The 22,585-nt window shown below is 45.3% G+C and overlaps 1 protein-coding gene across 1 annotated transcript in view; it reads right to left on the bottom strand.

Moving 5' to 3' along the window:
- Positions 1-22,585, bottom strand: part of FANCC (FA complementation group C) — a 181,869-nt gene that overhangs the window by 52,712 nt on the left and 106,572 nt on the right. The window contains exon 10 of the mRNA XM_032774098.2: positions 3,460-3,512. Coding sequence (XP_032629989.1) covers positions 3,460-3,512 — 53 coding nt within the window. The remainder of the gene's footprint in view (positions 1-3,459; positions 3,513-22,585) is intronic.

The following is a 22,585-nucleotide window of genomic DNA, read 5'->3' as shown; positions in this document are numbered from 1 at the left end:
CTTTACACTGCCAATAGTACAATAATTGTTGAGTATTTACATTTTTAATATACTGTATTTCAACTACAAGTTTTTATTGAAATATAAAACAAATTCAGTTTTGAGGGCCAAAGAATAATCTGGTCAATTGTTCAACAATAGTTCTTGGGCCCAGATCCACAAAGGGACTTAGATGCCTAAAGCACAGATTTATGCACCTAAATCCCAATTTAAGGCATCATTGCGATCCACAAAAAGCCCACATGGCTGCCACCCAACACTGTAGGAGCCTGTACCTACTGGGTTCCGGAAAGTGGGATGTAGGAGCCTGTACCTATTGGGTTCTGGGAAGTGGGCAGCCGGAAGCCCGCCCACTGCTAAAGGATCCCCCCCACCAGCCTAAGGGGAGGATCTACAGGACCTCAGAACCCAACTGATTCCGGGGGACAACTAATAAAAGAACAGGGACAGGAGTGAGGTCAGAGGGTCATAAGAAGGGAGCCTGACCGGGACACCGAGCAGAGAACCCCGGACAGCGCCCCCTGCTCCTCAAAGGCATCAAGGGAGCCAGTAGACGCCGCCCAGAGGAATTCTGCCCGTATGTGTGAATGGACAGATGATCAGATGTAGGAGCCTGTAGCGGGGTGGTTACCCGCTCCTGCCCTGAGGGGTCTAAAAAAGCAGCCTGGGAGGGCTTGAAAGCTGCAGCTCTAAAAGCTGGGTTGCTAGGGGAAGCCGCTGCAGCTGGGCCAAACCCTAATCAGGCCACAGCTGGCCTGTATAAAAAGGCCAGGGAAGCCAGGAGCAAACAGTCGCTCTCTGTCTGTAGAGGGAGAACGGCCTGGCTGCAGGGAGCTAAAGGCAGGGTACCTCAGTGGAGCAGGGCTGGGGAAGGGCAGAGGACCTGGGGAGCTCCAGCCTGGAAAGTCCCAGGCTGTGGCCTAGCATAAGGCAACAGGTACTGGGGGCTGCAGAGGGCAGCCCAGAGGTAGGCAAAGGCAGCAGGTCCAAAACCAAACCCCTTTGCCTATGATGAGTGGCTGATACTGCAGTCTGCCTCAGTGAACAGGAGCTAGATGGAGACTGGGCAGTAACCAAAACTGAAGCAAAGTGGGGATAGTGGGTTGGGGGTTCCCCAGGGAGGGGAGACCCAGATTGGTGGGGTACTGCCAGAGGGCAACACCTGAGTTAAAAGGGCATTGGGGTCCAGGGAGGGACATGGGGGCCAAGAGGACAGGAGGATCACCAGCCTGCAGAGGGCGCTTCTGGCTGGAAAAAGAGCTAATTCCCGAGGACAACAGCAGGAGACGCCACAAGGGTGAGTCCGCACGTTTACAGAGCCTAAGCTCACTCAGCACCTAAATTTCCATTATAGACATCCCCTAGGCTCCTAAATTTGTGTTTCTGGACAAGTACACTGCTGCCTTATTCTAGACATCTGGACACCTAATTACCATCTCTGCCCCAGTGAGAACCACAAATCAGGGAAAGACCGATGGAAAAATGCCTGTCTCACTTCCATAACCCTCTCCTTTAGCAGTACTCAGAGCATGCCTAACCGGATCGTGCCCCATTCAAAAAGTGGCGGCAGCAGGTACTGGTTGGGGTGCCGCCACTGCCCACCTTATAACTTTTAATCCAGTTGTTAGAGCACTTGCCAAGCATGTGGGCAAAGGTGAAAGTAAGCTGGTACGGCGAACCGGCAAGAGCCAGTACACCATACCAGACCAGACCGGCTGGTGATTTAAAGGGCTCAGGGCTCCCCGCTGCAGCCGGAGCTCCGGGCCCTTTAAATCGCCTCCTGAGCCCCACTGTCAGAGCCCTGGGGCAGTGGCGGCAGGGCTCCAGTGGTGATTTAAAGGGCCCGGGCCGCTACAGGGACCCCTGGGCCCTTTAAATCCCTGCCCGAGCCTTGTCACTGCTTCCCCAGGGCTCCAGGAGAGGGACTCGGGCAGTGCTTTAAAGGGCTGGGGGCTCGGGTAGTGGCGCCACGGCTTGGGCGGGGATTTAAAGGGCCTGGGGTGCCCCTGTGGTAGTGACAGGAGCCCAGGGCTCTTTAAATCGCCCCTGAGCCCGGGGCTCCCAGCCACCTCTGCAACTGGGAGCTCCAGGAGTGATTTAAAGGCCCCAGGGCTCCCAGCCACAGCCAGAGCCCTGGGGCCTTTAAATCTTGATTTAAAGTGCCTTGGGAATACAAAGGCCCTGTCTCTTCTGGTTGAGACCATTCCCCCTGTTCAGGATTCCAGAGTACCAGTAAGTCCTTTAAGTTACTTTCACCCCTGGATGTGGGAGACCCTGGTTCAATTCCCCCTTCTGCCTGGTTCTGAGCAAGGATCTGAACAGGAGTCTCCCAACTCTGAGGAGAGAAGAGTCACTGGAGAAGAGAGACTGGACCCTGGGTCTCCTACCTCCCAGGTGGGTGCCACAACCACCAGGCTAGAGAGTCATTCTCTCACTTTCTCTCTTTGACAAAATGCCTCTGTTTATATACAGTGGAACAGCTTCAGCAGGAGACTGAGGGAGACCCATGTCAGAATACCCATTAGCCCAGTAGTTTGGGCACTCTCAGGAAACACTTTTTCACTAGGAGAGTGGTGAAGCACTGGCATGGGTTACCTAGGGAGGTGGTGGAATCTCCTTCCTCAGAGATATTTAAGGTCAGGCTTGACAAAGCCCTGGCTGGGATGATTTAGTTGGGAATTGAGCAGGGGGTTGGACTAGATGACCTCCTGAGGTCCCTTCCAACCCTGATATTTTATGAGAGATGGCTGTTCAAATCCACTCTCACAATCAGGCAGAGGGGGAAATTGAACCCGAGTCTCCCACATCCTGGATGAGTGCTATAACTGCTGACTGAACTGCACCACCACCACCACCTTCTTCTCTTCCCTGCACCATTTTGAGTGGAGTGAGGCTGGCACCTAACTCATTCTTGCAAAAAACAGATTAGCCACCTAAGCCACCTGATTCTAGGAGAGGGGTTCCTGGCTGTGGAGTGCGAGCAAAGATAGAAGCCTGGGTTTAGGTTCCTGACTCTATGAGAGGGGCAGGGTGTAGGATACACCCCTTTCCATCAGCATCTCCCATTGACTACTTAGGCAGCTCTCTGCCTAGTGCCCTGGCTTGTGGATCCCATTGCTGTTCCAGTGATATTCTAGGTACCTAAACATTAAGAACTACAATGCCTGAGTCACCTGTGTGGATCTAGGCCATAATGCCTTTTATATGAGGCTCTCAAGGTGCTCCACATTTATTAGGTTTCACAATACTACACGACACAGGTATTATACTCATTTTACAAAACAGTACACTAAGGTTCAGAGTTGATCAGAGATCACATATTTAAACAGTGTCACAGTTAGGCCCCAGAATTCTGAACTCACAGTCCTCTACGTTTATAACCAATACACCCCTTATATCAACATTCAGTCTAAAACTAGAAAATTTAAAATCCTCACTGTAGAAGTTACCAAAACTTACTTGAAAATTTCATCAACAATTCTGAAGATGGGAGGGTGGCATGCTGCTTGTGGCTATCAAAAGAGAAATGGAAGAAAATTAGACACTAATTAAGATGCAGCTCTCACACAATTAGCTTTCATTGTACAATATACAGCATTGCCAGTGGACACTACTATGCTGCAGTTAACTTCAGTTAAACTAGCAATCTTGGACTAAACCCTGTAAAGGGCTTCGCATCCCAGGATTAGACTCCTTAAAAACAACAAGGAAGACATGAGACTAACAATTACACTAGGCAGACTAGACAGTTCATAAATGTATACATCTGTGATCTAGAACTGTGTATGACAAGTTTCACTAAAAAATATTAAGGGTGGCAGACAGATGAAAAAGAGTTGCTATACATGTAACTCCTGCAGCCAAGAGAAAGGAGCAGATGAGCAAACTTTTTTTTTTAGTTTTTTCTGTATACTATCCCTTTTGGATGCAAACTGATATTCTGGTTACATCAACAAAACTAATGACAAGAAATTAATTTGCCTTCTTTTCTCTACCATGGTTCAGCAACTATGGTATACACTTTGGTCTGACACATTTTTTCATAATCCCAAACCCTTCTATGTATCTTGGCATTTCTAATGTGACCTAAAACATTTACTGCATCTTAGAGCCCAAAAATATGTTTTTAAATTAGTTAAGTTTTTTCATCCTCTCTGTGCCATGATATAACAGCACACATAAGACCATCACATTTTATGGCAGTTACTATATGAGATGGTTATTAGTAAATGTAAGCCCCAAAATAAACCCATATTTTTCACCTATAAGATTTAGGCTCTTCTACAGCACTCATTACAGTGGCAACAAGATAAACACTTGCATAAAACCAGATTTTAATTTTTATAAAACAAAAAAGAGTGACAAGCATAACTTTTTGCTAAGGAAAACATCTAAAGATTTGGTAAGAAAGCAAGTCCTGAAGAATAATTCAATTTTTTTTAAAAAGTGTCTAAAAAAATGCATTTCATAGACTTCAGGATCCAGGGATGGAATAATCTGTTTCCATGGGGTAGTTACTGTCATGGTCCTTACCCAAAGTGCCTGAAGCAAAAGTCTAAATTAAAATTCTGTACATCCAGTTCAAGCTGCAAAGCACCTACCACCTTTAAAAATTTTTTTTTTTTTTTTAAACAGCTTATATGGAGAGTTTACTAGACATATAAACCTTAAAAAAAATGAAATAGCCATTAGTATAAACTGTCAAGGAAAACTCTGAAAAGGCCAGCTCCTTATTTCTCACAGCTGTCTTCACCATACTGGAAATATTAGGTGGCACCTCATTTTCATGTTTTAACACTCATTTTTTCTGTCAGACAGCTATAGTTATGTTGTCACATTGAACATATGCCACCTAGCGTTCAAGAGTATTCACAGCCGGCTCTTTAGGCATGTGTGAAAAACAGCATGCAGCTTATTGCAAGGCTGAAGTCTCCAAACATCCAGTGCTTGGAAGAAAACTAGGTAGATGAGTTAGGTGGATGTGATTTTTTACAGGAAAACGTTATTTTAAAGTACTTTACAAAATATATTGATATCTTTTAGTTTTTTAGGGGAACCAATCAAATTGAACCATCTTTGTTTTATTTTTTTTTTCAGCTACAGCATGTATATCTTTTAAAATAACATTATTTGTACACTTGCTTATAAAAAGACCAATTTTTACGTAAGTTTCAGAGCAAGCACCACAACATTTTTATGAAATTTTCACTTTATGATACTTTCCCATTCTATCCCATAAATATAGAGTTAATTACAATTTTTTAATATAATTTTTTAATTAAGTAACCCAAAGATTAGTATTCTGGTTGTATTATTAGTTTTCATATTTCATTCAATACAAACATCCATATTTTAATTTATTTGAAATTGACATAATAATTTCCAGCCTTCTGTACTTGAGTTCCATAGGCCTTGGGTCCCTTGCTGCAGAATTTAGGTCAGATTTGATACAGAGCTCACAGAGCCTTGACTATAGCTATCGCTAGTGCTTTGCCTATAGTAATAAAGTGACTGTATAAGCAAATAAGCCATTTACTTGCTTGTGGCATCAACAGTGGTTACATTGCCACTGGATACTGGAGGTTGTTTTAAAGAGGACCAAATCCTATTCTTGGAGCAAAGCCCAACTACATGTGCTTTGTGCAAGGAACAGAACTTTTTCCATCCAACTCATTGGCAGCGTGCAGTGAAATAGCACAGTCATTACCAGAGCCCAGGGCTTATTGTTATTTATTATTTGTATTATCGTGGTCCCCAGGAACCGTAGTAATGGACCAAGACCTCATTGTGCTAGGCACTATACAAACACAGAACAAAAAGATGGTCCCTACCTCAAGGAGCTTTCCAATCTAAGAATAAGACATGAGACAGAAGATGGATATAGACAGATGGGGGAGTATAAGGAAACAATGAGCCAATATTGGTTACTGGCAAAGAAAGTTACTTACCTTCCCTGACTGGAGGGACCACACATCTCAAAGAACCTATCTGTATTCCACTGTGGACGTACATGTGCTCCATCTGCCTGGAGCTGGAGAATTTGGAAAGCAGTGTCCATTGGTCCGCACATGCACCCTTGGCTCACCTCGTCCCTCCAACTAAGGAGATAAAGGGTGGGACAAACTGATCATTCTCCAGTTCCTTCTCCATCGTGTATCAGAGAAGACTCGAAGAAGAGGGAAAGGAGAGAAGATAGTGGAATACAGATAGAGACCACACATCTCAAAGAACCTCCACTTACTATAAGATAAGTAGTTTTCTCTTCTTCGAGTTGTGGTCCTTATGTATATGTGGTTGATTGATGAACAGTACTCACATAGGGAGTACAATGCATGATCACAGATCATGTGGATTGTGCTCCACATAGCTGCCTTACAAATATCAAGCAGAGGCACATCTTGAAGTGATGCCATAAATGTTGCTTGAGCTCTTACCCCACGAGGAGGGGGGAGATTAGACAGAGTAGGTAGAAAGGTTCTGATTAGGCCTTTCCAGAATCTGCTAGTCAGAGGGTAGGCAAAGATCGAGTAGCCCTGTGAAGATACAGCCCAAGATCCATTTCAAGATTCTTTGGGAGGATATAGCGTAACCAGTGAGCCTCTCTGCTATGATGACAAATAGTCTAGGGCAGTGTTTCTCACTTTTTGATACCAGGGACTAGTTTGGTGCCTTCCTAAAGTGTGTCAGAGAAATCTCAGGGACTGGCACCAGTCCACGGACCAGTCATTGAGAAACACTGGTTTAGGAGATTTCCTCAATATTTTCATTCTCTGCAGGTAAAAGACTATGGCTCGCCAAACATCAAGGGAATAGGGCCTTGTAGTGGGGTGGTTACCCCGCTCCTGCCCTGCAGGGCTTAAAACAGCTCCAGGAGAGGGCTGTGGCAGGAAAAAAGCTAGGTTGATTGCAGAAAGCAGCCACAGCTGGGGCCACGCCCCAATCAGGCCACAGCTGGCCCTATAGGAGGGCTGAGAGCCAGAGACTAAGACAGACACTCTCTCTCTAGCTTACTGAGGGAGAAGGATCTGGCTGCCTGGGACCTGAGAAGGGACCTGAGGTGGAGCAGTGCTGGGGAAGTGCAGAGGGAGATGGGGAGCTCCAGACTGGTAAAACCACAGAGGCTGCAGGCCTTGCTAAAAGGGCCTAAAAAGGTACTGGGGCTGCAGAGGGGCTGCAGATAAGCAAAGGCAGTAGGTCCTAACCCCCTTACCAATGATGAGTGGTTTACAGACTGCAGTTTGCCCCAGTGAGTGGGAGCTAGATGATGACTGGCAGTAGCCACTGAGGCAAGGTGGGGATAGAGGGTTGGGGGTTCCCCTGAGTGGGGAGACCCAGATTGTGGATTACTGCTGGGGCAGAACCCTGACATAGAGAGGCACTGGGGTCCAGGAGGGACACAGGGGCCAGTGGCAGGTGAGACACCAGCCTTCAGAGGGCGCTCCGGGCTAGAAAAGCTAATTCCCGAGACAACCAGCAGGAGGAGCTGTGCCAATGAGTCAATGCCCCGCCACAGGCCTCCTTTCTTCTGAGGATGCATGAGACTTTGGGAAGAACACAGTACTTCTTAGCGGATAGACTGGTTCAGGTGAAACTCAGAGATTATTCTGGAGGTGAATATAGGGTGAAAACATAACGAAACCTTGTTCTTAAGGAATATAGTGCAAGGAGAATCTGCCATCAACGCCCCAAGCTCACCAGCCCTGCTGGCTGAGGTGATGGCTACCAGGAATGCAACCTTCATGGATAGGAGAGACATGGACCAAGAAGCTAATGGTTCAAAAGGAGTCTTAGTGAGTACTGAGAGAACAAGGTTCAAGTCCCATTGAGTAGGTAGAAAGGTTCTGATTAGGCCTTTCCAGAATCTGCTAGTCAGAGGGTAGGCAAAGATCAAGTAGCCCTGTGAAGACAAATGATATGCACTGACTGCTGTTAAGTAGGCCTGTTAGGAACTGTTGGACAAACCTGCTGTCTTCAAGGAAAGAATATAATCCAGGATGAAAGGAATATCTGTCTCTTCTGAAGAAATATGTCTTTGATGTGTCCAGTCAGAGAAATGCTTCTACTTAGCTAGGTAATATTTCCTGCTGGAATCCTTACTACTATTAGAAAGGATGTTCTGTACAGCTTTACACAATTGCTGTAAGGATGACGCCCATCCAAAAACCAGGCTCCAAGATGAAGCAATCATTGGTTCATATTGCTGTTCCCTTGAGCCAGGAGACTGGGACATGTGTAGGAGGTTAGGGAACCAAAACTGTCTGGGCCAGTTGGGAGCAATGAGAATACCTCATGCCCTATCTGCTGAATCTAGTACAAAACTCGGAGCAGGAGTGGTAATAGAGGGAACAGATTTTTTCAGCATTTACACCCAGAAAGTAGAGCTCTTGGACTGCTAGTTTGGCAAGTACACAACTTGAAACCGTGCTTGCAGGCAACGAAGATGGAGTCTTGCAAAAAATGTGAAAGTTGAAGCTTCGGGACATTGAGGCTTCCAATACAGATCAAACAGCAGTGAGAAGGAACTAGAGAGGCAGTCAGCTCACCTTGCCCTTTATCTCCTTGGTCAGAGACACAAGTGACACAGGACACATGTGCAGACCAACGGACACTGCTTTCAAAACTCTCCAGCTCTGGGCACAGGGAGAGTATGTATACCCACAGTGGAATACACACAGGGACCAGAACTCAAAGATGATGGGATTTTCAGGATGCCAAAGTTATCACCTAATCTTTTCAAAAGATACCATGGGATCTCACATCCCAAGCTGCCCTTGAATTTACCTTGGCAAACCATCTCTCATACATGGGAAACAGCATCAGAAAAAGCTTTGCAGAACTGGCATCATATCCATTGGACCCTCTCCCCAACAATTTCAAAATCTGCATGATCTGTAGATCACAATTCAACATAGAATGCACAGCCAGACTAAGGATATTGGAATTGCAGGTCTGAACTAATGATTACATATTCAGATGTATATTTCTCATACAATTAAAGACATTGGCACCTTTATTTTGTTTCCTTTTTAAAAGGAAATTAAATGCAAAAATTGCATAGCAACATTATGGTGGAGATGCTACATGCATACACACATAAATCATGTAAAATTCAGCTACTTTTTCTATTATTTTTTCTGATTCACGATTGGTAATAGGAATAAGAAAAAACTGATTTATTTTAACAATAAACACAAACATAAATACATAGAGAAATAAAGAATTTGCATATGTGCTTATTCATATACCTGTGTTAATGTATAAGTAACAAACATCTGTTATGTGTTTTATTAATCAATACAGCTTAATGTGCTTTACATAAACAAGTATTATCCTCAAAAAGTATATACAGATGAAGAAACTAAAGTACAGAAGTTAAGTGACTTGCCCAAAATCACATAGCATGTGAATGGAAGAAATGGGAACAGAACTAGAGTCCTCTTGACTCCCAATCTCATGTCCTATTCACTGGATCCAGCAGCTCTATGGCTAAATAACTCTAAGAAACTATTACACTTCTGCACTTCACCAGATTGTTTGTATTTCCAAGTTTTATTTTTTTTACTAGCACTATACAAAAATATTGCTTAATTAGTGATAAACATGTCACTCCTGAATTTTTGGTTTAACTTTAATGAGTGAGTACCAAATGCACCTTTATTCTATGTACACAAACCTATTTTAAGAGCTTTAACTTTAGCTGACTTTTAGTCACAAGTACTTAGTGAGTTTAAAAAGGTAAGATCTACTCACATGCTTAAAGGACTCCTAACTAGGAGACAGCAAACTGCGATTTTCTTTTCAATAGCTATTAAAAAGGGAATACCATTTAATTTCTTTTATAGAATTCTTGTAGTGAAGAGCATGAGGAATTCACCAAGAGCACAAGTAAAATTAATCCACACAATTCCCAGTGTTTCAATTCAAGGATATATCCTTTTGAGGGTGGATTCTTTTATAAAATATACTGTTAAGGAAATTAATAGTATCTGTTGAACTTTACTTAGCTAGGATACTTTGCAAGGAAATTCAATTTAAAATAAAAATTGTCTTGCCTCTCCCAATTTCTCTCTTACACCTCCCCCATCTTTCTCCCTGTTCTCTGCCTCTTTCATTGACATGTCTAGCTGTGAAAGATGACTCTGGATCCAGCTAGAAGATAACTGTGTGGATCAGTCAAAGCAAGAGGGCAATGTAGGGGCACAGAAACCAGGGTATAACCCCAAACCTTAGTATCCTGTTTCGCAGCACGACAGTGTGTCACCACCTCACCTAATAAGTGGCACTTTTCACTCTGCAGTGCCGAATCAAAAACAATAGCATTTGAGGGTCCACAACCTGAATTTCAGCTGGAAAGCATAACACAGTTTTGATTCTGGGCCAGACTTAGGAAAGTTGATGATGCCAGAAGAACTGCATAGTTACAAAATGGCTTACAGTGTCAAGAACGACATACGTTTTAAGGGTCAGAAACTAAAGCCAAGGATTAAGGTTTTCTTGTGACCTACCTTTCAGAGGATCACAACTACATCTGCTTCCAAAGTACTAACTAAAATCTGCACAGACATTACTATTGGCCCTGATTTGCCTATATGTGCATGTAGTAAGGACTGTACAAAAAGCCTGAAATATATCTGTAAAGGAAGGTATCTAAAAAAATTTCTAATTTGCAAGTTAAGAATTCAGTTTAATACACCACCACATAGATATTACAAACACATATATACATACACACATATATTATACACTTATGTACACTTCAACCCTCAAAAATGCAAGACCTCCCAATTCCTGAGATGCCAAAGAATATTCATGTAGATTATTTCACTATATGCAATGTGTATAATGCTGATCTTTTGTTTTTATTACTTCCTAGTAACTACAGAATTTTCAATACTAATTCTAGTTTCTTCCAAGAGATGTAAACATAATTAACCACACATCATATAAAATACAAGTTACTAGACCATCACACTCTAATTACAGTTGGAATCCAAATATAACAGCATTGGATATCAAGTTTCTTTGATACTAAAGCACAGCAGTCTTCTATCCGGGACCTGCAGCTCTCTACGGGCAGGTCTATACTACCGCTTAAGTTGATCTAACTTTCATTGCTCAGGGGTGTAAAAAAAAAACCCATCATGAGCAACGCAAGTTTCACACAATCCACACCAGCACTACATCAGCAGGAAATGATCTCCTGCTGACACAGCTTCCGCTTTTCGCCGAAATGGAGTAATTATGCTGATGGGAGAGTGCTCTCCCATCAGCATAGTGCGTCTTCACCATATGCACTCCAGCAGTGCAGCTGCATCAGTGTGCAGCTGTGCTGATGTAGCGCTGTAGTGTAGATCTGCCCTAAGATATTTACCTACACTTATGACAGTGCTGAGATAATTCATTGTGATAAATGACTCAGATGATGCAGCTTATTCACATAACCAATCTTTTTCTGGTTGCTTTTTTCATACTGTATTGTTTTTATTGCAAATAGGAAAAAGAGTCTAAATCAATCAGTAATTTTTGGCTCACCATTTTGTATTGTAATTATTGTAAACCATAAGGCACACAGAGGTCACATCCTGGAAATGTCATAATCAGTCAAACAAATAAAACACATATTCATGTACCTCTAAATAAATGTTCTAAATATATTTTAAACAGGATATATTTATCACACTGGTAAATCCAAAGTTTCTACTTGCTGTAATCTAAATAGCTTTTAAAATAGCATGTTATAAGGGAATTATTAGACTGAGTGACCATTGCTCTGACCACATCATCCACACTACCAGCTCCTGCTATCATGCTGCACTGCAAGAAGATCAAGCTTCTTGTCATCACCCTCTCAGTTGTAGCTTCATATCCCTCTTGCATACTCTTGTCTCTTAATGCATTGCCTCCTACCAACAAAGCAGGGCTTATCTGCCTATTTGTCAAATTCTCATCTTTGTGTCTTCATCCACACTACCCCTTTACACAGAATGCCCTCATCATCTTCTCTTGTGTCTTTGAGTGTCATTTGTCTTCTTAGAGTGCAAATTTCTGGGGGCAGCAACTGAATTTTCAAGTATGTGTAACAAGAATGTGCCCAGCACAATATGGTCCCAATCCTGCTGTGGGGCTCTGGGTTTGAATGTAATACAGATATTAAATAAATAAATAAATAAATAAATATACCGAAGATTAAGACAGAGATTTTACTTTCTTTCTATACTGATGCAATGTTTTCTGTAAGCTATGTATAGCACCCATATATTATGGTGAATGCTGGCTTTAGAAATGTAGAGAGATGGACAGATGGATAAAACAGTTGTATTATATAGATTATGGGAGAGATATAATCCTGTGACGACTTTACAGGTGGAAAAGAGAGAGCTGAGAATGTACTCAGGCACAGAACCTTTTGTAATCTTGAATTCTGAAATGTTCAGATCCCTAATTGATGCATAAGCAGGGTCAATGTTAGCAGTTATGTAGCTTGTCAGCATGGTACGCAACACCTACAGTGAGGATCTCAGAGGCAATGAATAAGAAATAGATACCTACCTTTCTGTAACTGTTCTTTGAGATGTGTTGCACATGTCCATTTCCCTGTAGTGTGTGTGAGCGCCCCATGCACAGTTGTCAAAGATCTTTTTCCCCTCAGCAGTACCCACTAGAGCAGTTTGAGTGCCCTCTGCCATTGCATGCCACTCTGTGCATGCATAAGAGGGCAGAGACACCCCAATCCATCTCAGTTCCTCTTACTTGGACAGATTTTGATAGAGAAAGGAAGGAGAGAGGGTCATGGAATGAACACATGCAACACATCTCAAAGAACAACCATTAGAGACAGGTAGGCAGTTGTTTCTTCTTTGACTGATTGCACATGTCCATTCTACTGGATATGGGCTCGGAGTCTACAGCAACAGATTGGAGTACAACACTGTTATATCCTTGGGGGCAGCCGGTTTAGGAAGAAATCACTTGAGGCCAGAGAGCAGACAGCTAACAAAACTACCATTTATTGACAGATACAGAGCTAGCCTAGCCAGCTGAAACTGGCTGAGCTATCCCCTAATAATCTAACTCAGTTCCCACAGGAACGAAAACCATGACAACCAAATACACAACATATTCCTCCACCCCTAAGAAGAACATCCCCTAAATAAAACATACACTAGACTAGATAAGGAGGGCAGTCTGCCTCCATTCCCGGCTAAACCCTGGGGATTATTTTGCCCCATAACTGAGGGCTCGCCCTAGCTAAAGATCCAGCTGATGAGGAGGCCTTCTGTCTATAGGTGGATTACGGCCAACTTCTGGTGTTGTTGCACCCAAAAGTACTACGGGCTCAGGGTTCGCAGCACAAACAGGTGAGGAGGTGGTATCAGCTTGTGCTGGGCAAAGGGGTATCTCAGCTGCCGGCAGTAATGGAGGAGAACAGTCAGGAACAGGTGATTCGTGATTCGATGTCTCACCGGAAGAGGTGAAGTCAGACCACTCAACTGCAGATGTGTCCTGAGGACTGGCATGACCTGGCAACAGCTGATCTATATGTCGCCGCCAAGTAAGATTCCCTGCAGTCAGAACTGTGTAGGAAACAGGTCCTGTTTGAGTGATGATCGTGGCAGGGACCCATTTAGCTCTGGAAGTATAATTCCGAGCCAAAACTGGCTGTCCTGGGCTAAAAGTTCGCTCTTTTGCTCTGGGTGCCCGTCTGATGACTTGATATTGCTGCTGATGTTGCACAATTTGTCGGGGTTCAGAAGGTTTCAGCAGATCAAAGCAAGTGTGCAGCTGTCATCCCATCATGAGAAAGGCCGGGGATGCTTGGGTCATAGCATGAGGTGTGTTTCTGTAGGAAAGTAAGAAGGTATCCAGATGCTTTTGAATGGAGTGTTGTCCCCTTGCTGATTTCAAAGCGTGTTTCATTGTCTGCACAAATTTGGATGATATAGTTTTGACGTGATGTGGTGTATCCCATTTGCCTTCATAAAATTTTGAAACTCCTGAGAGATGAACTGCGGTCCGTTGTCGCTCACAAATTGTTCTGGCAGACCAAAACGACTAAAGAGTCCTCATAGTTTTTGGATAGTACTCTCTGCAGTAGTGGACTGCATTATAGAGACTTCTGGCCATTTAGTATGGGCATCTACTGCCACCAAGAACATGCTTCCTTCAAGGGGGCCAGCGAAGTCAATGTGAATACGTTGCCACGGGTTTTCAGGCCAGTCCCATGGGTGTAGGGGTGCCCACTGGGGTGCATTCCTCACACCCTGACATGACATACAAGCTTTTGCCTTCTCTTCAATAGCACTGTCAATCCAGGCCACCAAAAATAGCTTCGTGCAATTCCTTCAGACGCACTATTCCACAGTGACCGGAATGTAGCTGTTCTACATCTGTGATCTCAGTGGTGGTGGAATAATGACACGTCTCCCCACAAACAACCAACCAGACTGGACTAATAACTCCCTCCTCCTGGACATGTAGGTAACAAGATCAGGTGAGACCGGAGAGTTTGTCGAGATTTTCCATGCATCACCAGGTCCATAACTTGGGACGTATACTGGGTCAACTCGAGTTGCCTTCTTTATCTGAGTAGCAGTGATGGTGTATTCTCTTACCTGTTCAAAGTAGAAGATTTCCTTTTGGGCACTATCTTGATGTTTGACTGGCAAAGGCAAACTTGAGAGGCCATCTGCATTGCCGTGCAGATGGATTCCAATATTTTGATTTCATATGAGTGTGCTGAATCAATACGTCACACATCGCCCACACGTTGCAGTACACTAGCAGCTAATGGCGGACAATGCCGTGTAGGGTCCACAAAATTGACATCAGGGTCGATGGTCTGTGAGAAGAGTCACACTGTTCGCCCAAAACAGGTACTGATGAAACTGTCCGAATCTCCAAAAACAATTTCCTAATGCCCTCACGTTCGATTCGGGCGTAGTTAGTTTCTGCCTAATTGCTTTACGAGTCATGAGCAAACAGCAATAGGTCTCTCTCTTCTTCCGCAGGCATAATGTGGACAAACTGCTCCCATCTCGATAAGGAGCATCGCAGGCCAATGTACGGGGTAAGGATGTGATTCAAAGGGGTTTCAGAACCTTCAGAATCTAGCCAATGCATCTTATCTTTGTTGTAATGCAACATCATAGGCATTCAGATTTCTACTTCCAGGCCTTTTCACTGCCCCAGGTGTCATGACAGTGGTTCTTTAGCAGTGGTGGCTCAACTGTGACAGATGAACTTTCCATATAGTTCAGTATCCTAAAACGAGCACAGCTGCTTACATTCGAGTGGGGAGCCCTCCACAATCGCTTTTAACTTTTGCAGCGCCTTATGAAACTGCAGAATCCAATGATGCTGTCCCAAAATATTCACAGAGGCTTGAGAATTCACACTTGTCTTTTGCGAACTCTAGCCATATCCTTCCAGTCTTTGGTAGGGTAAACCTCTAAATTCTTTTAGTGATCTCTTCATTCCTTCCCAGTGACCAGGATATCATCCAGATAGCACTGAACTCCTGACAAAGCCACACAAGATCTGGTCCATACCCTCTTGGAAACAGGGCGGGAGCAGACGTTATTCGAAGGTAGCTGACAGTATCAATAAGCCCTTATGAGTCACAATAGTCAATGCCTTGGACTTTTCATCGCGTTGCATCTGTAAATATGCTTGACTCAGAATCAATCTTACTGAAACGTTTGTCCCCCAGCCAGGGCCTGCGAAGAGGTCATCAATGCGGAAGCAGGTATGCTTTGCACACAACACTGGGTTGACAGTGACTTTAAAATCACCGCCAATCCAGAGAGAGCCATCTTTCTTTCACTAGTTGGGAATGATAGGAGTGGCCCTGACTATGGGTAAGCTTATTAGGACTTCATTGGCTGACCAGGCGTCAGTCTGCTTCACTTTTGGCCTGATGCATTCATGCACAGTTCGGGCTTTCAGATATTTTGTGGACAGGTCACAGTGATTCCCTTCACTGCCCAAATATCTCCAAAATAGCAGCATGTTCCTTAGATGGGCGTTAGACTGGTTTGTTCTTTAGTAATCGATGCACTTCTATGCCCAGTTCAGCTGACTTTTCCCGAAGCCAAGACCTACCATTATGCTGAGTAGTTACCTCTCACCATTCAAACAGTGGGCAATTTAGCGGAGCCTGTCCATGAGCTCCACCTACATCATAGTGCCACACGTGGCATACGCTTCTCCCGTATTACGTCTTCAGAAACAGTTTTTTTGTTGTCTTAAAGCAGAAGATGCTGTACTTGTTCTATACACCAGTCTCGGAGACCAGCGAGACAGCCTGCCCAATGTCCACGTTCCATGCGCGTAGAAGTTGCATCCAAACAACTGGGTACCAGTATTCATGTGAGTCCACTGCAAGAACACAAAGACATGCAGTGGCACTCCTCGTGCGGATGAGGTGTCCACCTTGATCATCCTGTGGTGTCTACTTGAGCCGGTATGCAGGTTCCTGCTTTTTGTCGTGCCAAATCCAGGGGGCCTTTTTTCTTTTGGTTTACGCACACTCAATGTGCCCACTTATTGCCACAGTTGCGACACATCAGGTTCCTTCACACCAGCATTCTGATGCGTGGTGACCGTGGTATACCAAGCTCGTAGTTAACATTCACTTACTCTGTGCACAGTTTTTGAGGGTCAGGTTATGATCCTTTGACACTTTTTGCGCCTGTAGGAGATGCATCAGATGTTAGTGTCCTCCCTTGTGAAGCCAGTCCATGGAGACAGCAATATGCACAGCTCTCCTGGTAAGGTTACGTCTGATCCTCTGCTCAGCAGGCGCTTCCGATGTATGCTTCACTGTAGAGGCCACACACGTAACCTAGTCACGAGCAGGGCTATCTATTTAACATGCTCTTTAAATTTACTAGTGTTCTACTAGATAAATCTTTCTCTAAAATTGCTCCATATATTGTACAAACTGTTTCATCTTCTTTTTGTCTCTTTCGTGAAACCGATGTCTTTGCAGCATACCCAGTTGGTTTTGTGGGGAAAAATGGGTCCCCAGGATTTCTACAATGTCACTGTAAGATTTAGTCTCAGGCTTAACAGGGTGTAGCAAGCTGCGTAGCATGGAGCAGGTTTTGAGCCCTACAAGACGTTAGAAGTATTGGCACCTTCTTTGCTTCTGTAATGTCATTGCAATAACAAAAAGCTCAAAACGCTCATATACACATGCCACTGCTCGATATTTCTCATCAAAAGTTTCAGTGGCCTGGTCAGAGTGCCATGATTTAGTTTCACTTTCACAGTCAGTGCAAACAAGCAGTCTTTTTTTGTTCTTAACCTTGACTTCTTACTTCCTTCTTTTACTGGAGCAACACCGGAATCCCATCTTCCGTCACCACTTGTTATTCCTTGGGGGCAGCCGGTTTAGGAAGAAATCACTTGAGGCCAGAGAGCAGACAGCTAACAAAACTACCATTTATTGACAGATACAGAGCTAGCCTAGCCGGCTGAGCTATCCCCTAATAATCTAACTCAGTTGCCATAGGAACAAAAACCACGACAACCAAATACACAACATACACATCCAACAGTGGCATGGCTCCTGGACTGCTTAGCTACAGCATAATGAGAAGCTAACATGTGCACTGATGACCAAGTTGTCCAGAACAGGTAGTTGCACTGGGAAAGCTGCTGATGCGCTCTAGTGAAATGGGCCAATACTCTAGCTCAGGCGTTGTTAAACTTTTTGGCCCGAGGGCCACATCTGGGTGGAGAAATTGCATGCAGGGCCATGAATGTAGGGCTGGGGCAGGGGATAGAGGTGTGGAAGGGACTGCAGGTTGTGAGAGGGGGTGTGGTGTGCAGGAAGGGGCTCAGGGTGTACAAGGGGGCTCAGGGCAGGGGTGCAGAACGGATGTGGCAGGGGGCTCAGGGCAGTGGGTTGGGGTGCAGGAGGGGTGCGGCAGGGGGCTCAGGGTAGAGGGTTTAGGTGCAGGGTGTGGCGGGGGTTAGGGTATGCGGTGCAAGAGGGGGTTGGGGTGCGGGCTCCAGCACTGCTTACCTGGAGTGGCTCTGTGGTGGCAGCCGCGCACAGGGGGCTAAGACAGACTCCCTGCCTGCCCTAGCCCCATGCTGTTCCCAGAAGCAGCTGGCATCATGTCCCTGTGGCCCCTGGGGGAGGGAGGGCAAGGGCTCCGCACGCTGCTCTCCCCTGTGAGTACCTCTCCCAGAGCTCCCATTGGCCGCGGTTCCCTTCCAGCAGCAGCGCGGGGCCCAAGGCACCACGGGGGTGGCAATCCCTTGGGCCGGATCCAAATCCCTGATTGGCCAGATCCAGCCTGTGGGCCGTAGTTTGCCCACCCTTGCTCTAGCTGGTGGCATCACATTAGCCAACTGGTAACACAAACAAATGCACAAAGCAATCCAGGGTGAAATCCTCTGAATGAAAACTGAGTATCCTTTCATTCTATCCACAACCACAACAAACAACTGCATTGAGGAACTAAAGAACTTAATGGGATCCAGGTAGAAAGCTAAATCGCTTCTAACATCTAACAGTGAAGTTTTTCCTCATCTCTATGAGTGTGAAGTTTCACAAAGGAAGTCAGCAAATAAATTGCCTGGTTAATGTTAAAACTGGAGCCCACCTTTGTTAGGAATTTTGGGTGAAGGTGAGGGTAAACATTATCCTTATGTAAAACTATATAGAGAGGCTCTGGTACCAGGGTTCTCAACTCACCCATTTTCCTCATAAAGGTAATCACAATCAAAAAGACAACATTTATAGAGAGGTAGAGAAGGGAGCAAGTTGCAAGAGGTTCAAAAGTGGCCCCATTAATTTTGCCAACACCAAAATCAGATCCCATGGGGGAATAGGATCTTTCATCTAAGAGTGTAATCTGTCCAAACCCTTTAGCAGTCCGATGGTGATAGGGTTGGGGAGAAAAAAGATCTATTATCTACCAAGGGGTGGAAAGCTGAGATAGCTCTATCAGAGTACCTCTGGAAGCTAACTGCTAGACCTTGATGTTTTAGGTGTAAAAGACCATCCAATACATGACTGACAAGAGCTTATTTGGAGGGAACCTTTTTGTCAGGACCAGATGGAAAAACATTTCTATTAGCCAGATAAAAGACGGTTACTCACCTTTGTAACTGTTGTTCTTCGAGATGTGTTGCTCATATCCATTCCAGCAGGTGTACGCGCCACGCGTGCACGCTCGTCGGAAGACTTTTACCCTAGCAACTCAAGTGGGCCGGCAGGTCGCCCCCTAGAGTGGCGCCGCCATGGCGGCTGATATATACCCCTGCCGGCCTGCCCGTTCCCCAGTTCCTTCTTGCCGGCTACTCCGACAGTGGGGAAGGAGGGCGGGTTTAAAATGGATATGAGCAACGCATCTCAAAGAACAACAGTTACAAAGGTTAGTAACCGTCTTTTCTTCTTCGAGTGATAGACTCATAGACTCATAGGTCAGAAGGGACCAATATGATCATCTAGTCTGACCTCCTGCACAAGGCAGGCCACAGAACCCTACCCATCCACTTTTATAACAACCCCTAACCCATGACTGAGTTATTGAAATCCTCAAAATTGTGGTTTGAAGACCATCAAGCCCGCGGAGAATCCACCAGCAAGGCGACCCATGCCCCACCCTGCAGAGGAAGGCGAACCGCTCCAGGGCCTCTTGCAATCCGCCCTGGAGGAAAATTCCTTCCCGACCCCAAAATATGGGCGATCACAAACCTGAGCATGTGGCAAAGACTCACAGCCAGCACCAAGAAAGAATTCTCTGTCAGTAACTCAGTTCTCATTCCATATCTCTCCAACATCCCCTCCACGCAGACATTGGGAGACTTATCTGCTGATATATCTCAAACAAGTTGCCCAACTTAAACTATCCCATCCATAACATGCCCGCGTCATATAACTTATCAGCTTGTCTAAAGCCCAGAGTAGTCTTTTGCCCCACTACTTCCTCGAAAAGGCCTGTTCCAGAACTTCCTCCCCTAATGGTTAGAAACTCTCGTCTAATTTCAAGTCTAACGTCCTAATATCCAGTTTGTACCCATTCGTCCTTGTGCCTACTTAGTACTAAAACTTAAATAATTCCTCTCACCCTCCCTAATGTTAATCCTGATATAATTTATATAGCAGCAAGCATGATCCCCCCGGAGTCTTCTTTGCAGGCTAAACAAGCAAGCCTTTGAGTCTCCCTTTCATAAGGCAGGTTTTCCATCCCGGATCATCTAGTAGCCCGTCCTATGACCTTTCCAGTTTGAATTCACGTTCTTTAAACAATGGGACACAGAACTGCACACAATATTCCAGGTGGGGTCCTCCCAGACGTCCTTATAAACTGGTACTAACACCTCCTTATCTTGCTGGAAATACCCTCGCTGATGATCCTAAAACCGCATTTGCTTTTTTAACAGCATATCACCATTGGCGCTCTATAGTCATCCTGCTACAACAAAATACCCAAGGTCCTCTCCTCCTTCTGTCGCTTCAACTGATTGCGTCCCCAACGTATATCTAAAATTCTAATTATTAATCCCTAAGTGGCATGACCTTGCACTTTTCACTTATTTATTATTTTTTTCCAATTCTTTTAATTTTACTATTACTCCAGTTTACAATGGTGGTCACAGATCTTCCTGAAATAGTACATCCGTCCTTTCTCCGTCGTTAGCCAAACCTCCCAGCTTTGTGTATCCGCAAACTTATTGAGCACATTCCCTGAACTTAGCTCTTGTGGCCAAGGTCACGTAATAAAAGGTTAAATAAGATCATAGGTCCCAAAACCGATCCTCGAGGGACCCACTAGTAACCTCCTTCCAGTGATAGTTACCCTTCCAGTACGACCGCGTTGAAGAGTCTCCCTTTAACCAGTTCCTTATCCCACCTTACAACTTCATATTCAATCCCATCTTTTTCCGATTAACTAACAGTTCCCATGCGGAATGCGTGTTCAACGCCTTACTGAAATCATAGGTACAATTAGATCTACCGCATTTCCTTTATCTAAGTAATCCGTCACCTTCTCAAGAAGGAGATCAGGTTGTTTGGCACGATCTACTTTAGTAAATCCATGTTTGCAATTCGCCCAATTGCTCAATCATCTCCGTAGGTGATTCCCCAAGCCTTACCTAGGCGGTGGTCGGGAGTGAGAGGTCGCAGCGCGAAGCACGGCAGAGCCAAAAGGCTGATCTCTCTAAGATTGGCTGGACCAGGGCATAGTGGGAAGGCGAAGGTATGACGGGATAGAGACCAGGTCAACTCGCCCTGCAGATTCTACCTGAATGGGCACTAGTGTGGCAAGGAAAGCCGTTCAGAAGAGGCCTTCGAGCCCTGGGTAGAGTTGCGCAGTCACATGGCCGGAGGAAGGTGAGACCAATCATAACAGGGCCCCGGATGACAGGCATGTCACCCATGAGGAGATCCTCTGAGAGGAGAACAGCAACACCTTGGACCCCTTCAGCCTATCGGCAACGAAAAAGCTGGGGGATTTGCGGGACCTGGCTTGGTTCGCTTCTAACATAAAAGCCGAGCCCCTAAGAACGTCTATAAGGAGTGCAGCTGCTGCCTCCTTTGCATAGACGCACATGCGTCGAGATGCAAAAGCCAGGTAGGAAGATTTCCTGGTTGACATGAAAGCCGTGACCTACCTTGGGGAAAAGTGCTCGGTGCGCTCGTTCTTCAGTTGCACCTTGTCCCGTGGAAACACCGTATAACGGGCGCTCTTACTACGAGGGCCCACAAGTTTCCGGGACCCCGAAACCCGTCTAGTGGACGGTGATGCTACCAGGAAGCCGTCTATTCCAGAAGAGATAGAGGAGGGAACACGTAGCCAGCGACTCAAACGCAGGGAGGACATAAGTCGCGGAACAAAAAAAAAAACCCAGGGTTTAGCCCAAAAGGGGGTCCAGATGCGAGTTGCGAATCGGGGGTAAAGACCCTTAAAGGAACCTACGTCAACTAGCTGGGTGAGGAAGACGGACGCGCCATCGCTTCTCCCGTGGTGGAAGGTGGAGATAGCCCCAATCGTGAACCCGTGAGAGAGGACAAACCGCCAGGCTTTGCTTGCTTGAAGGACAAAAGGTTACTCAAGGTGGATAGAGATGGCGAACCTCGGTAGGGAGGAAGCGCCGATCTACCGCTTGGAAACGAGCCAGCACGATAGGAAACGCTACAATGTCATTCATTTTCTGGGCAAATGTACGAACGATCCACCCTTCGTAGAAGGCTTCCTAACTTCTAGGAAGCACCTGTCTCACCGGGTTAGAGCAGCACAGTTCAGACGCTGGGTTAACCGAGGCTCAGGGAGACCGACGCTGTGAGGTGTAGCGACTGAGGTCTTGGTGATGGAGGCCGGGTGGTCCTGCTGATCAGTCAGGTGAAGAGGCAGGGGGACAGGTCGGCTACAGACAGTTCGCAGCAAACATGGAGAAACCAATGTGCTTGCTGGGCCACGCCGGAGCGATCAGATCAAGTGGGCCCTGTCCTGTGCACCTTCAAGAAGGACCTTGTGGATTAACGGAAACGGGGGGAACGCGTAAAACAGGTGCGTCGCCCATGGAATAAGGAAGGCATCCGCAACCGAGCCCGGTTCGAGAT

The sequence above is a fragment of the Chelonoidis abingdonii genome, chromosome 6, assembly GCF_003597395.2.
Source record: "Chelonoidis abingdonii isolate Lonesome George chromosome 6, CheloAbing_2.0, whole genome shotgun sequence".
In the NCBI taxonomy this organism is placed as follows: domain Eukaryota; kingdom Metazoa; phylum Chordata; order Testudines; family Testudinidae; genus Chelonoidis; species Chelonoidis abingdonii.
Note: the sequence above shows the minus strand (reverse complement) of the source record. Positions and strands in the feature narration are given on the sequence as shown.